A 16,147-nucleotide genomic window follows, 5' to 3' on the forward strand; every position below is an offset into this window, starting at 1 on the left:
AAGCCAAGATGGAGCTCCCACAGCTGAGCTCCCACTTCCTCCATCAGTGCAACATGGCAGCTTTGCTCCTGCTGCAAAGCTGAAGTTCACAGAAATGTCAGAAGAAAGAAAGATAACAGGGGCTATGAAGCAGCAGCTGCTTTCCCTGCAGATGAATTCTACTGCCCTGCAGTGCCTTAGTGTAGAGCAGTTTAATAATTAAAGGAAATGAGGTGATTTTTATTATTGTTTTTGAAGATGCAGGCAGCAATTCTTTCAGCCATGCCCATCTGGGTTTTGTTACAGCAGCCAATCATCAAACATGCACCAGCTTCCCTCCTGGGCCAGTGCAAGGACTGCAGTAGGTAGCCAACAGAAACACTTTTCACAGTTGCTGAAATCTTCCTACCCAAAGGATTAATCAGAATTCAGCATCCAGCTGTCTGGAGACCTTACAGCTCAGCCTTGCCTTCTGCATGAACCTAATGAGAGCTGGCAGTAATTTGAGCACTTCTGGTAGTGTTTGGGGTGGTGAGAGGTGGCTGAGAATAGATAAGAGTTGGCTAAGGTGCTGGCAGTGACTTGGAGGTGTGGGGGGGGAAGCCTTCCACAATTATTTTCTTTCCTTGGGAGATACTCTGTTACTTGCAGCTGTAAAAGCTGCTTCATGGCAGCTGCTGTGGGAGGATTTTAAACATAAGAGGTTTGGTCCTCCCAAGGGACTTTGGAACTTGCTCCTAGTCCTTGACCAACCAGCTTCCCAGGGACTTGGTCATTATTAAAACACAGGTTCAGTAGCAGCAAACCTTTCACACGGGTGGGATGAGCTGTTGACTTCCTTTGGGAGAAGCAGCAACTCTCAGGTGGCCCTGAGCAAGGGGACAGCTATCCCAGGTCACCCACAGCACAAATTGAATGGCCTGACTCAGAGGCAGGAAGAGGAGAAGTGACAGGAGGAGAGCGGCAGCTTTGGCATTTCCTTCCCAGGTGTGCCCACTGGGTCCTGAATAAACAGTGGCCTGTGACTGTGTGATTGAAGCAGAGGTTGGTCTCCTGTAGGCAGAGCCACTTGGCACAGAAATGAGGGCCAGAAGGACCCAGTACTGCACTGGTGACTTTTCTGGGAGTTTTGCTAGTCCCTTGCAGCTCTGCACTGTGATAGCAGCCTGGAGGTGGCCACACACTGGTGTTTAAGGTGCTGGCTGGCAGGTTGCTTCCCTGCCTTCAAGGACAGCTTTGTGCCCACTGCAGAGTGACAGCAGAGCCCTCTTGGGCACCCAGAAGTGGTTGTGGCTGTCTCTCTCTGCTGTCCTGCTGGGTGTTGTATGATGCTGGTGGCTGCAGTCTGATCTGATGGCCAGGGCAATCCCTGAGAGCTGGTTCCCTGGAGTTTTGTGTTTTGTGTCTCTGTGTTCAGAGAGTGATGGAGGGGCTGACTGCTGGGCTGCTCTAGCTGGAGGATGGTGCAAGCTCAATAGAGCATTGAGAGCCTGTCTGGGGCTGGCAGGGAGCAAGCAATGAGGTCACCAGTTAAAAATAAGGTCAAGCACAGTGTTTGTGTGGGAGGAACCTCCTAAGGAGGCAGGAGCTGCTCAGAGGAGTGGGGCTGGATGCCAGCTGATCCCAGCACCAAACAGCCTTCCTGGATCCAGCCCAGGGCCCCACATTGTGCTTCCTGTGCACGGCTACACCAAGCTCCCACCCTGCACCCTGAGGTCCCTGGCTGCATCACACCAGGATCAGGCAGGATTGCTGCCATCCTTTACCCACAGACTGAGTGCTGCCTGCCAGGAGTTCCCTGAACCATTTGTGCCTGAGATGAAGCATCTCTGCTTGAAAGCACCACCAAGGCTGATTGTGAAACTGGCAGCAATGGAGGCTTCTGCCACTGGCTTCACCGAGCTGCTGCTCTTGCTGTTAAAACTCATCCCTCATTTCTGATGGAAAACTCCTGGGGTGACTCTTGCTCTGCATTTGGGGCTGGAGCAGGCACCAGTGGAGGAGGCCTGGGGCAGACATGGCCAGGGTTTTGGGACAGCTGTAGAGCTGTTTGCTCCCTGCATGAGTTACCCAGGGTCAGAGTGGGCTTCAGGCATGCTACAGTGACTATAAATTAAACTCCAATGACTGGGAGAGCAACTCTGTTGTAGAGTTGAAGACTTTAAATGGGGCAAATCTTGTGGGTGAGGTAACAGCTTTTATGAGGTGGAGAAACCAGAAAAAGCTTTCAGACACACCAGTCCCTCTTGACATTATTGTTACAGTTATTATCCCATACTGGTGCTAACAGAAATGAGGGCATTGTGTTGGAGGGGAAGCACATTATGCAAGTGTTTAGGCCTGCTGGTAACTGCTTTCTGCTGACAGGTATTTGCTTCATGATATGTTGAAGTGAAAGCCAGCAGCAAGGCCAAACTTCAGAGGGAGACGGGAGCGTTGAGCTCTGCCTGGTTTGGCTTTGCTTGGACTTACTGCAGCCACCTGACATCTCCCACCAAGAGAAAGAGTGTGGCCTCATGGAGAGTGTCTGTGCCCATGGCAGGGGAGTTGGAACTGAATGGGCTGTAAGGTCTCTCCTAACTCAAACCATTCCATGATTTCACAGAATCACAGAAAAATCTGTTTGGAAGAGACCTCAAAGATCATCCAGTCCAAACTTCAACCCAGCTCTGAAGGGCCAGTCCTAAACAATGTCCCTAAGTGCCAGATCCACAGGCTGCTGAAACACCTCCAGGGATGGTGACTCCACCCTGGGCAGACCATTCCAACGTTTGACAGCCCTCTCTGGGAAGAAATATTTCCTAGCACCCAGCCTGAACCTCCTCTGGCACAGCTTGAAACCATCTCCTTTGGTGCTGTCACTTGCCAGCAAGGAGCAGAGGCTGCCCCCTCCTTGCTCCAACCTCCCTTCAGGTAGCTGTAGAGAGCCATGAGCTCTCCCCTCAGCCTTCTCTTTCTGAAGGTTCTTCTCACCACGGTTTTAAGGAATCCTCAAGTTCCCTCTTCTCCACTTCCACCAGGGTCCTGACCATCACACATTCCCAGCTGGAGTTCCCAGTGCCTTCCCCAGCCCCGAGGCTGGTCCCTGTGGGGATATGCAGCGTCTAGAGCTGCCCTGGCTCGCTTTGAGGAGGCCTTTCTGCTCCTGCCTGTGCTGGAGGCAATGCCTGGGGCGGGCAGGGATGCGACTGGTCATGCTGTGGTGTCAGGTGCTGCGTGTGGCGTGTGGCAGGGCCAGTTCTACCGCTCTGCAATTGGGACTGGGGAGGAGACTGCAACACTCAAATACCCAGAGCCCTGCTAGCTGCCAGCCAGCCATCAAGGAGGCCACTTGGCTTTTTCCAGCTGCAGGTAAGGTGTTTCCCTCTCTCCTGTTTTTCTAGGGGATTTATGGCCTCCCATGCCAACTGTGTAGGCTGGGGAAGCAGAGCAGGAGGGCAGGGGGAAGCAGAGGCTGCAGCAGGAACATCCCTGAGGTGGCTCCCATTCCGTGTGGTCATGGGGATGGCAATCTGGTGTTGTGCCTGAGCCTCACAGGAGGGACTTCAGTCTCTTGGGTGAGATGGGAGTGGGCACAAACACTGTGGCCTGTGAGCCTGTTGTGCTGGGGAGGGTAAGACCACCCAGGCTGTTGCACCTGGTGGGGGTATGAAAATTCAGTCTGGTTTCGCTAGTCAAGAGATCTGATCCATGGGCACCACACACTTGGCTGGGAGGACAACTGGATCTTGTCAGTGGGGACCATAAAGTCAGCCAGTGGGTTTTGCTGGTTTGCCTGGCTGGGCTTTAGGGAACCAGCTCATCTGGGGCCAGGAAACCTGCCTGCCCAAAACACAGGGAGGCTGGTGCTCTGATGGAACAAGTGAAACTGGATCTGCTGGACTGGAATGAGAAAAAGCTGAGTCTTGGCAATGTTATCTGAGCCACCCCCCATGGTGAGGGCTGCACAGCTTGCTGGATGGCACTCCCAGGACAGGAGCATGGCACAGTCCTGGGGTGGAAGAGCCCACCTCATGTCTTGGAAAACATCAGGGCTGGTCCCCAGGAGCAGGGTCAGTAGTACAGTGGAGAATTACAGGGTGGCAGCTCCCCATGGTGGCATTTCTTAGCCTGAGTTGGGCAACACTACCCCTTCTCAGCCCTGGCTGCTGGGCTTCAGCCTGGTTGCCCATCACTTAGTGCAAAGCTTGAGGTCCACCTCTATGTACCTCTGGGTACCTTGTGCCTTCCCTATCTGTTCACCCCCTGGCAGTGAAGGCACAAGGCAGGGGCACCCCCTGCAGATGTAGGGCTGGATACAGGCCATGAGAGCTGTGAAACAGCTTTGGTGAGCAGGATGTGGGGTCAGAGCATCAGCTACAGCTGCCTCTACACCTTCCCAGGGGCTGCCTTTTTTGTGTGTTAATGTTTGATTATTTTAAATGATTTTAGATTAAAATGCAATTATTTTCAATTAGTAGTTGCACTTCTTAATTATGGAGATGAGTTAGATACTGCTCATTATTAATTAGACTTTAACTTTTCACTGATTATGACTTTTATCAGCCACTTCCCCACACCCCTGCCCTCCCCATCCAATCTGCCTTTCCCCTGATGTCACCCCAAACCCCCACTGCTCCCCACTGCCCTGCAGCAGCCCCAGGGCTTTAAAAACCTGTCTAGGCAACACAGATCAATGTTATCGGCTCAGAGGCTGCAACTGATTCTTTTAAAAGCCCAAAATACCAGGTGATGTCATTTGGTGGATGAAAAGAAACAACATTAAAAGCAAGCATTAACATCCTGCCTTCCTCCATCAGTGCCTGGAAGAGAAACTGTCTCATAGTTTCATAGTTTCCTAACGACTTACTGCAGCAGGAGCTCTTCCCTGCAAGCAGAAGGGGCTTGATCCCTCGCCTCTGCTGCTTTGCTCCTGCCCTGTTTTGCTGTTTGTGTACAGGAGGGAGGGTTTGACCTGCCTGGACTTTGCTTGGCCCTGCTGTTTTTGCAGCAAGCTATCTTCTGCTTGGCCCTGCTCTTTTTGAAGCAAGCTATCTTCTGCTTGGCCCTGCTCTTTTTGAAGCAAGCTATCTTCTGCTTGGCCCTGCTCTTTTTGAAGCAAGCTATCTCCTGCTTGGCCCTGCTCTTTTTGCAGCGAGCTATCTTCTGCTTGGCCCTGCTCTTTTTGCAGCAAGCTATCTTCTGCTTGGCCCTGCTCTTTTTGAAGCAAACTATCTTCTGCTTGGCCCTGCTCTTTTTGAAGCAAGCTATCTTCTGCTTGGCCCTGCTCTTTTTGCAGCAAGCTATCCTCTCTCTTTTCATCTGTCCCTTTCCAGGTACCTAATCAAAGCTTGGAGTTTTCTCAGCTTCTCCTCTCTGCTGCCTCCACCTCCCTGTCCCTGGGGGAAGTCTCCTTTCTGCTGGGCTTCCTGGACACCCCAGCATCCACTCTCTATTGATCCATCCTCATTTAGTTGGAAACATTTCTCTGATTTGCACCTTTTCATGGGGTTTTAAGGCATCTCCTTGAATATTTGCCCTGACATTTCTCTGTCTGCATCTATCACTCTCCCCTTGCTACTTCCCTGGGTGGAGGGCTGTGGGTGCTGCCTGGGTGGGTACCAGGTCTGGTCTTCTTTTCTTGTTGGCCATAGACTGCTTTACCTCTCTGCCTGCTGTTTTGGTGGGTTAGGAAGTGCACAGGTCCCTGTGTCCTGTAGAGAAGAGACAAAACCCGATGGTGGGTTCCAGGGAGACATTTTCATCCCTGAAAAGCTCACCTTACTCAACTCTCCACTTGCTCATTCAGGTCCTCTCTGTGCCATAGGGGTGACAGTCTCGTGCCCTAGAGCTTCAGTGCCATGTCAACAATCCTGAAATGTGAGTGTTTGGTGTGAACCCAGGGGGACCTGCTGGGTTTGTGTGTGCTGGATGCTGCATGCTGGCAATAAACCTCCCTCTGTGCCCTGTTGTAGGGTTTGGACGGGAAGATAAGGAGAGAGAGAAGGAAAAGGACAAGGAAGAAGACCAGGAAAAGGAGGAAGAGGAAAAGGAAAAGACTGCAGGAGAAAAAGAGAAGGAGAAGAAGAAGGAGGAAGAGGAAAAGGTAGGGTAGTGGTAGAGTTTTCTGCAGATAGGCTCCTGAACATTTTTGCCAGAGAGTTTCCAGCTCCAAAGCCCCTGGAATGGTGCTCAGAGTGAGCCCAGCACTTCCCAAACCATCTGATGCCTGGGGCTCTGCTGGGGCCTGGACCAGCTGTGCCACTGGCTTTGCAGTGTCCGTGGGGCACCCAGCACCTTAAGCACCTGCTGCCTAGTACATGGTGGGATGGGGACAGCTCCTGTGAGGAGGATCAGCGTCCCTGGGGCAGGCAGGCAGCCATGGAGCAGGGCCACATCCACTAGTGAGCATCGTGCAGCAGGGATAAGGATGATGCTCTGCTCCCAGGTTTTCACCAAGCCCTATGGAGAAGGATGCTTGGCACAGGCAGGCACAGGCCATGTTTTGCCATGTTTTGTAGGGTGTTAGAGAGCACCAACCCCTACTGATTTACAGCCTGGCTGTGAAACAGGGAAGCTGTGTCTGACCCATGGCAACCCTACACCTCTGCTGTTAGAGCTATGCCAGCCATGGCCTAGAAATCCCACTCTGTGTGTGGCTTTTCCATGGAGAGGCAGCTCTCCCTTTCCACCAAATATTCCCAGCTAGTTCTCTTTCCTTTGCCTCCTATTTCAATCCAAATGAGATGCTGCTGTGGACAGTGATGCTGTCCACACTGCACACACCACCAAAGTCTTGCTTTTGGCTCTGGGTGTCTCTGCAGGGCCAGGGGCTCTCATGGGTCCAAAGCAGCACCAGTGGTGCAGAGCTTGGCTTGAGATACCCACAAGACCAGACACCTCTCTGATTTGAGACTCTGGCTTGAGCAGCAAAGAGGGTGCCAGTGTCCCTGGTGACACTTGTCCTCCTCTCTCTGCCCCTGCAGGGAGACAGGGAAGAGGATAGGAGGAGCAACAGTTCTGAGAGTGACTTGGAGGAGGTAACCACACCACTGGCTACATGCTGGGGCCTGTCTGCCCCACAGCACACCAGACCTGTGGGGTTTGCACCTACAAACCCCTGTGTGGGTGCTGGCTATGGGTGCAATCAAATAGCTAGAGGTACTGGGGGATGGAACATGAAACACTCAGCACTCTCCTCACATGCTGTCACTTTTTATTCCTGCCCCAGGACCACAGCAGTGCCCAGGATGATGAGCAGGAAGACAGAGACTAACCTTTCCATGTCACAGCTGCAGTGCTTGCTCTGGGCACACCAAGGTGGGGATGCCAAGGGCAGCTTGTGCTGGAGAGATCTTGGGACACTTTTAGCCAAATAAAAGAGTTTGTGATCTCCAGAGAGGAATGTTATTTATTCATCCAGCTACGTTGCCTCTCCCCACTGCTGTCTGTCCCTCCTGAGAAAGAAAGAGCCAAAGAAAGGCAAGAGATGGGGAGTGGGATCTCAGTGAGCAGGTTTTGTTCAAGAACATTAAAAAGTCTGGAAAGAAATCTGGGGGGCTCTGGCTGCCTGACTCTGTGTAATCCCACCCCAAACCAGGTAGTACCAACATCCACTCGGTCCCCTCCATGCTGCTTGCTACGGGATGGAGCAGCCTGAATGGGGAGAGATGAAAAGGCAGCTCCAGGTGCCTGGGGCTGTGCTGAGCTGTTACAACTGACCCTGATTTCAAATGTATCAAAACCATACTAAAACCAATTCTGGGGGAAAAGGGGTGGGGAACCCCAACAAACCCTTTCTGTGGGGCTGTAACCACCCTTCAAGGGGGCTGAGCGGGTGCGCAGCCAGCCTAGAGCTGGAAGCGGGGAGAAAAAGAATCCAACCAAACCAAAAACCCCAACCAACCCCAAACCTGGGAAAAAACTGGGAAAAATGAGCTGGCATCGCCATCTACCGGGGATGGGACGTGTGGCAGCGGGTCCCGGGGTTTCGTAACCGCTCGGCTGTTTTGTAAGGCCGGGGCAGGGAGCGCACCGGAGCGGCTGGCGGAGTCCAACCCTGCAGCGAAGAGGGACCTCGGAGGAGAAGACTGTGCCCATAAAAGCGGTGCCAGCACCCCGACCCACCACGGCTGCTGGTGGTGGTATTGGGCCAAGCCCAGAAGCCTTAACGTCAATAAAAACTTCAATGCAAACCCGAGCACAAGGTCTCCCTGCCGCTCTGCTTGCCTCGGTTTGCTCTCCTTAAGGAGTCTGTTTCTAAAGGTATCTATCTTCCTGAGCAACGCAGATTCTGCACAAACCCGAGTTTAAAAGTCAACACCTTGGAGGATTTCACTTGAAACCACAGAATGTGGCTTTAGATGTTGTTTGCATGAAACAAACACAGCTGGCTCTTGTATACTCACAACAAAGAGCAGGAAAGATGCTGAGGAATGTTGTCTTAATTACCCAGCACAGAGATTAAAGGGAAAACGTGAAGGCTGGAAAACCAAACCAGCACCCCCAAATCTAACCCGGGTTTCAATGCACTTCAGCAGAGAAAGGTCAAGTCTAGAACCCTTATTGCTCTGTGAACAAGGCTGCCCTAATGTAAAAGAACCCTGTGTGGGGTTCTTCTGCGTATCTGACTTCCCCCTCCTTGCAAGTGGGCAGAACTCTTGCACAAGAAAGAACCTACTTCCAAAGAGCACATGGAGTTATGGCATTTTACAGTCCCTTCAGGCCATGCTCCTGCAGGATGGGAATCCCTTGGAATAAACCTCTGTGTTTGAAAACCAAAAAGGGAGACTCTGCCTTTGCCTTTTAAGTTAAAGGTTGGGAATGTTTCAAGCTCACTGTGTCAGGGCCTATTTTCTGAGGTTAGGCATGCCTGTAGGTGCTCAGCTGGAGCTGAGAGGTGTCACATCTGGCTGGAGTGAGGTTCTGCTTCTCAGCTGATGACAGGTATCTCACCTAATGATCCAAAAGCCCTAAGACTGTCCTCTGCACCTTGTGCCTTGGCTCCCAAAGTGGGTCAAGCTTGCAAATGGCTGGCTGCAGCTGACTCCACTGCCATGTCCTCACACTGACCCAAATCTCAGTACCATCATGCCCTCAGGGCCAGTGCTGGGCACACCCTGCACTGCTGGGTGGTGGCAAGCCAGGCAAAGGTCTTACTGTTCATTATGTTTCATGGGCCCTGCTTCAGGCCACTGCACCAAGCTCTGTCAATACAGAACATGTGCAGCCAGATCTCTGTGGCACAGGAGCAAAAAGCTCAATACAGCCAGGAATCAGCTGTGTGAACACCCAGACATCTCCTGATCAGGCACCTGAGAGGTTTCCTGTCCTGTCTTCATCACCTCACCCTGCATATACCTTGCCTCTGTGCCTGTGTGCTGCCTTGAACTGGTCAAGTTTCCCTAGAAAGTTGTAGGGGTGAAAAGCTTTTCACATCCTCTGCTGTCCCCATGTCCTCATTGCATCTTAGCCCTGGATTGTAGCCAGGTGAAGTGAATGGGCATGCAGCATGAGCCTTAGGGCTCTGAATACACTTAGTGGAAGAGGCATAAAGCAGGTAGAACATTTGGCTTTTGGGAATGTTGAGAACCCTCAGCTGCAGATGGACAGTGGCTGTCCTACAGGATATGGCCATGGAAAGCTGGGCATCTCCCAGCACTACCTTGGTGTGCTGGGTGTTGGCCCACAGACGTGACAGCCGGCAGCTTCCCAAGAGCTTCTAGGCATGAGGTCTGACTTCATTGGGGTGTTTAACCACCTCATTTGCTTGAAGCATCTGCAAGGTTCAAGTAGAGTCTCCTTGGAGCTGATGTCCCAGCTGGCTGGGAGGGGAGTGTGTACAGAGTGTGCCAAATGCCCATCGTGTCAGACTCCGAAGGGGTGGAGTAGGAAAAGAGAACCAGCCAGAGAAACTGGCAGAGTGGAGTTATTTAAGCAAGTCTTGTTTACATACATTTACTCCTCTTTATATAATAACCTCAGCTGGTCCTTGGGGAGCAGGACTGGTTGTGCTGCCCCTGCTCACAGCATCTGGGAGTGCTTCAGGGACCCCACATGGCATGTGGCCATCAGGGGCTGGGTTGCAGCAAAGATGCCAAGAGAGCTTAGGCGTGGAGAAAGAATTGATTTCTGTACTGCATGCAGAGATGCCCCCAAATGGAGGCATTTTTTTCTATAAATGCCAACCATTCCAGAACAGAAAGGCTGGTCTTTTATTCTGTGATGAAATTTTTCATCCTGCTTCTAAAAGCTTTATTATATAAAGTGTCCCATTAGAGAAACAAGCCTCTCGAAGGTAAAGATCAAAAAGGACTCTTTCCCCTGTTCCTGAGTGACCTTCTTGATGGGAAAATTTCAAGCTGCTTTTTCATTCCACTGAAAAATGGAAACAGGTAGGACTCCTGACTTTGCCAGAAAAGCTGCAGCCCTGCTTATGCTCTGCTAATCTCTGCAGAGTGCTGGGCAGAGATTTCCTGTGAAATGATTCTTCTGTTCTTGCACTGAATAGTAAGAAAATAAAACCCAAATGGAACTTGAGCCTTGCAAGTGCGGGGTGTTTTGGAAGGTCAGATCACTGCTTCTGCAGACTGCTCATGCTTGCTCCTGGCTCTGTGCTGTGTCCTTCTGCAATTTGCCCCCTCGTTCTGAACATCTGGGAATGAAGAGGGTTTGCTATGCTAATTGGGAGGTAAAAGTTGTAGCAGGGCTGTATTTGCTTGAACTGCCAGGGATCCATTTTCATTCAAATGACTCTAAGGGTACACAGCTTCCACAGCAGCCTTCTCTCCCTTGCAAACGCTCCTAGAAATCCTGTATTTGCTCTTTTGGAAGAGCCCTGCAGGCTCTTTACTCCCCAAGCCTCAATGCAACACGTTGTTAAAACCCACACAGAAATGGTGCCAGGCTTCTTGCTAAGGAAAACCTGCAATTTTCTGCAGCAGGTCCACCAGGACAGGTTTGTGGGTGACAGAGCTTCTGCTGACTACTAACCACTCGTGCTCTTTCAAAGCTGTGAGCTCCCCGTGTTATGAAAGGGTTCTGGTGATGACTCACTCACCCAAACACAATTCACCTGCCGTCCAAAGTGCAGCGAGAGGTGGAGGCAAAACAACCCGTGGTAAACAAATGCACAGCCAGAAATACTCATCTGCTTCTGAGCAGAAAGCTCTGCCCAGGCCATGGCTGCTGAAGCCACCCAGGGAGCCCCTGGGAAGTTATTTACAATGGTGGTAGAGATGCAGCCCTGCTCATCTTGCCTGAAACCCAGCCCAGTGCCTGCATTCAAGGCTTCACAGCTGGCTGGGGGAAAGCAGAGGCTGCAGAAAGACACTGAACAACTCCCTACATTCTTGTCTGAGTATTTAAGGCGTTTTATTCCGTGTGGTCTTAGCTGGAACTTGGGCACCTGGTTTTACAAGGGCTCTTTTATCTTCACAACGAACTACACTGAATTATGGTGGTGGGGAAGATGCTGGAGCTGACCTAATAAGTACCAGGGCAGACGATGAAGAGGCTACAGATACAAAAGCTCACCTGGAAGAAGCTGACACCAAGAGCAGAGAGAGAGGGAAAGATCTGCAGCACCTTGGGCAGTGCCGCCGGAGCAAGAGCTCCCCTGCAGGTCTTGGCCACCGAGCAATAAAATCTTCGTGGAGGAGATGCTCAACTTCAGGACCTCACAGCTTGCCCCTCACCCAGACAACCCTGGTGGCATCAGTAGATTCGTTCCCAGTCAGTGTTCTGTGAGCTGTGTCCCTCCTCTAGTTAGCACCCTCTTGTCGTCCATGAAGGTGTAAGATGAGTGGGACAAGCTGGACATGACCTGCCTGGGGCAGGATAGAGGCATGACTGCAGAGCCTTCCTACCACCACTGACAGCTTCCTTTGGCAAAGAGAAAAGGCAGAGCTGGGTCCTGGCCAGCCCTGCTGGCATCTGTCTCAGGTGGGTGGGAGCTAAACATGAAAAGTAGAAAAAGGAAGAAACGAGGGAGGCAGCACATACACACTTCTCACTGGGGCAAGGAGCCAGGGCCACACAGGTTGGCAAATGAGCAGGGCAGGGAAGCCCAGCAAGTACCTAAGCTGCTGTGACAGGCAACCGTGGCATCACCCCCAGCCACACATCCAGGGGCAGGCACATGGACACACAGCAGCTTGTGAAGCTGGTAACTTTCCCTGACCCTGCAGTAACAACTGATTATAAAACAGCTCTCCCCAGCCAGGTGGTGAAGTGAGTGATGTGACTTCCAGCTCTAGGATTCAGCTCCCTGTGCACACCAACCCCCTTGGAAGTGATGGAGATTGCTGCATTGTAAAGGTGGAGTCACGTCCTCAGAGAGAGCATTGCTTACAGCTTTTCCTTCTCTAATCACTTGGTTGTTATGGACACTCTTACACATGGTGCTGAGCAAGCTGTGCTGCCCTTGGGCCCTTTCATAGGACCTCCTATGGATGGGGAATCTTCATCTGCCCTTGAAACATTGATGAAACAATTGCACAGCATGAAGGCAAGCTGCTAGCACCCTCTGCCACAGACCATGGTCTTGCCACCCATCCTAGAGCTTCCCCCTGGATAATGGGGATAATTCTGACCTTGCTTTTTTGCTGTACTCCCTTCTCAGGGGTGTGTGGCTTGTATGTGACTACCCATGGAATAAGACACCTTCATGATTTTATGTGAAACTTGCTTCTAAGTCCAAGTGATAATGTTTTTGCCAACCCCTTTGTCAAGATATTTGGCTCAAAAGAAGTAAAATGAGCCATATAGAGATTTGAGTTCTCCCCCTTTGACTCTCCAGTTCCCAGGAGTTCAGGCATAAGCCCAGTTACATGAGCAATGAAGTAACATTACATCACAGCTCTGTGTCCTGCCAATCCATGTGGCAGTCAACTCATTTCTCTAGGAATGATAATGCCTCAAGCAAAGTCTCTGTGACTCAGAAGGGAAAATATTAAGGTTTTCTTTAAACGAAAATACAAAAGTTTTCTTTAATTCCCCAACCCTGATTACATCTGATCCTCCTTACTGAAAGAGTCAGGGCCTCTCTGAGCTCTCAAGCAGCAGTTTCAGGACCCAGGAACAACACCATGTAATTTACGTGACTGCTCCCTGCCCAGTGCCACCTCAGCACAGCACTGACCTCAAATACCTAAAGTCAAGGAGCAGCGTGGTGATTTGTTTGCCTCTGCCCAGGAGAAAACCAGGCATGGAGCAGCTCCCTTCATCACATACAGAGACCTCAAAGAAAAGGTGCTTGTGTAGTCAAGAGTATCCCACACCACCTGCTTCCACTTCCTCCAGCCCACCACATTCATCGCTCAGGACCGGCTTTGAAACACCGGTGGTGAATGAAGAGACCTGGTGGTTGAATAACATCCTGGACCTGGAAATACTGTGATGCAAAGAGAGCAAAAATTCCAGGAAGCTGATGTGTTTGTTGACAGCCTGGGAGACATATGATGCAAATAACTCCCTGCATGTTATTTGCATGTAGTGAGGTGTAAAAACAATTCCTTAAGCCAACTCTCAAGGCTGGCAGACACGCTGGGATTCGGGTGCAGCACTGCTGAAAGGGTGCTGTAAGGCATGGAGACATGAGTAGGTTGGCATGGAGGTGTGAGTAGGTTGGCACAGAGGCATGAGTAGGTCTGCATGCATGCTGGATCTGGATTTGGCCCTTACTCTTTGCCTGAAGCAGGAACAAAACAGCCCAAGGCCTGATCCCATGCAGGCTACACTGGCTCTTACACATCCACACCACCAACAGCTCTGGGTGGCCCTGGCTGATGGCAATGATCCTCCCCCCTGCTGGGATGCTGACACTTTCCTCCCTCTGCTGCTTTTGAAACAGGGAAACTTGTTTTGCTTCTCTGCAACAGGACTTTCAGGTCTGATGGTGACAGCCTCATCTGCACAGGAGCAGGCTGGTGGGCAGAGCAGGGATAGCTGTGTGTAAAACAGGTCATGACATTCCCAGCGCATAGTCCTGTTGAGCAAGTGCTTGTGGTGCCTTTGAAGAGAACCTAAGGAACCCACAGGTATTCTGAGCAAAACAAAACAAGAAAAGGGCACCACTGGGAAGGTCCTGCCACCTCTGAACCACTCCTCAGTCCCTCAAATGTCAAAATCAAATGTCAGTGCTTGCAAAGTGAGCAAACATAGCTGGTATGAAATCCCTGATCCCCACGCTGTGCTGCCAAGAGTCTGGCCCACCTTAACGAAGCTGTGCTGGAGCTGAAACACCACAGTGCATGTGGCTGGGAGCCAGAGGAGGAGCTTGTTTCTCCTGTAGCAGCACCTGGAACTGCTCACTCTCCACTGACCCTGGGCTGTTTCCCACCTTTAAAGTGCAAAAAAGTAAAAGAGAAAGTTTGGGAACAGCTCCTAAACACAAAACGTGAAGTCCTCATCTGGCCAGCAGAGTGGGGAGCATCTGGCAGAGTGGTTAGCATTAAGCAGTTAAAGTTTGTTTATACTTCTATGATATATATATATTTTAGCTAGGTACTGAGTCAGCAAAAACACAGCAGTGACAAGCAAAAGCATTTGGAGTTCAGAGCCAGCTCAGCTCTGGAGGGAATGAAGAAAACAAATTGTTCTTGCACTGGTGCTAATGAAGCCTGGTTTCCAGTGGACTTGTGTGCCGTGGTTGATTGATTTTTAACTGCATTATGCAAAGGCAGCAGCACGTCCTCACTGCTTGCAAGGGACTGGGGAGTCCACACACGTGAGAATGGTTGTGGAGTGAATCAGGGGGGGAGGAGAAGAATGAAGCAGGCTCCAGAGAACAGCTTGGTGTCTCCCAGAAGAGCTGGCTGTGGTGGTGTAAGATGCTTCTCACCTGATTCTTGTGGTAAGGAGGCTGCTGCTCCCATGCTCAGCCACACAAAGAGGTCACGAGAGCACTCTTTGAGCACATCGCTGCAAAGCTGGCCATGCTAGCTAAGATCACCCTCCTCCTGCAGCTCAGGAGCCATGAACATGTCTTTCTTGAGAAGTAATCTGGGGATAAGGCTGCTGAGAACTACCTGGTGGCAATCTGCTGGTTGAGTGAATAGGCAGGTTTTGGTGGGAAAACTGTCCATGGCAAGAACTAAAGCCTGAGAGGAGAATGTCTAGTGTTAATGAGACTTGCCCAGCTGAGAAACACCCATGGGAAAACTGCTGGGGAAAGTGATAGGATAGAATGGAATAGAATAGAATAGAATAGAATAGAATAGAATAGAATAGAATAGAATAGAATAGAGAATTAACCAGGTTGGAAAACACCTTTGAGATCATCAAGTCCAAACTATCATCCAACACCGTCTAATCAACTAAACCATGGCACCAAGTGCCCCATCCAGGCTCTTCTTAAACACCTCCAGTGATGGTGACTCCACCACTTCCCTGGGCAGCACATTCCAATGGCCAATCTCTCTTTCTATGAAGAACTTCTTCCTAACATGCAGCCGAAACCTCCTGTGGCACAGCTTGAGACTGTGTCCTCTTGTTCTGGTGCTGGATGCCCAGGAGAAGAGACTAACCCCCACCTGGCTACAACCTCCCTTCAGGTAGTTGCAGAGAGCAAGAAGGTTGCCCTGGAGCCTCCTCTTCTCCAGGCTAAGCAACCCCAGCTCCCTCAGCCTCTCCTCACAGGGCTGTGCTCCAGACCCCTCCCCGGCTTTGTTGCCCTTCTCTGGACATGCTGGAAAGTCAACATCTTTCCTAAACTGAGGGGTCCAGAACTGGACACAGGACTCAAGGTGTGGCCTAACCAGTGCTGAGGACAGGGACAGAATGACCTCCCTGCTCCTGCTGGCCACAGTGTTCCTGATACAGGCCACCTGGGCACACTGCTGGCTCATGTTCATGATGTGGCTGGTAGGTCCTTCTGGGAGGGCAACCAGAGTCTGATCCTCCAAATGGGGAACATGGAAAATGTCCCCTGTGGGGCAGAGTCCCTGCCAGCCCTGCAATGCTACCACGGCAACAGCTGTACCCAACACAACACTCAGGAGCTGTTGAGATTTAAAGCCTCTCATGAACTATTTAATGTAATTACAGCAGATTTTGAAACAAAACCTGCTCCACAGCCCAAACCTCTGCCAGCCACTCCCTTAAGTGGGACAGAGGTTTCACCAGCACTCATGTCCTGCTGGTTATCTCCCTCCCTGTCCTAACCAGTACATTCATGGGTTTGTTTTTG

At 51.1% G+C, this 16,147-nt stretch overlaps 1 protein-coding gene across 3 annotated transcripts; it reads left to right on the forward strand.

Annotated features, from left to right (window-relative positions):
- Positions 1–3,235: 3,235 nt before the first annotated feature.
- LOC137445957 (putative uncharacterized protein DDB_G0267218) lies at positions 3,236–7,355 on the forward strand. 3 transcript variants are annotated; one of them, XM_068148161.1, is made up of 5 exons: positions 3,236–3,330; positions 5,768–5,838; positions 5,934–6,064; positions 6,945–6,998; positions 7,190–7,355. In XM_068148161.1, exons 2-5 carry the CDS (start codon positions 5,820–5,822, stop codon positions 7,232–7,234), a joined length of 249 nt encoding a protein of 82 aa, XP_068004262.1. In that variant the 5' UTR covers positions 3,236–3,330; positions 5,768–5,819; the 3' UTR covers positions 7,235–7,355. The 3 variants fall into 3 exon arrangements, 2 of the variants coding, with proteins under 2 accessions (XP_068004262.1, XP_068004270.1); XM_068148169.1 differs by having other exon boundaries at positions 3,253–3,330; positions 5,786–5,838; XR_010988554.1 differs by lacking the exon at positions 6,945–6,998.
- The last annotated feature ends 8,792 nt before the right edge of the window (positions 7,356–16,147 follow it).

The sequence above is a fragment of the Melanerpes formicivorus genome, unplaced genomic scaffold (genome assembly GCF_026170545.1).
Source record: "Melanerpes formicivorus ecotype bairdi unplaced genomic scaffold, bMelFor1.0.p_v2 SCAF_2, whole genome shotgun sequence".
In the NCBI taxonomy this organism is placed as follows: Eukaryota; Metazoa; Chordata; class Aves; order Piciformes; family Picidae; genus Melanerpes; species Melanerpes formicivorus.

Coding starts and splice junctions, on each gene's coding strand:
- LOC137445957 (XM_068148161.1), top strand. Junction 6,065..6,944: donor AGAAGGAGGAAGAGGAAAAG/GTAGGGTAGTGG, acceptor CTGCCCCTGCAG/GGAGACAGGGAAGAGGATAG. Junction 6,999..7,189: donor CTGAGAGTGACTTGGAGGAG/GTAACCACACCA, acceptor TTCCTGCCCCAG/GACCACAGCAGTGCCCAGGA.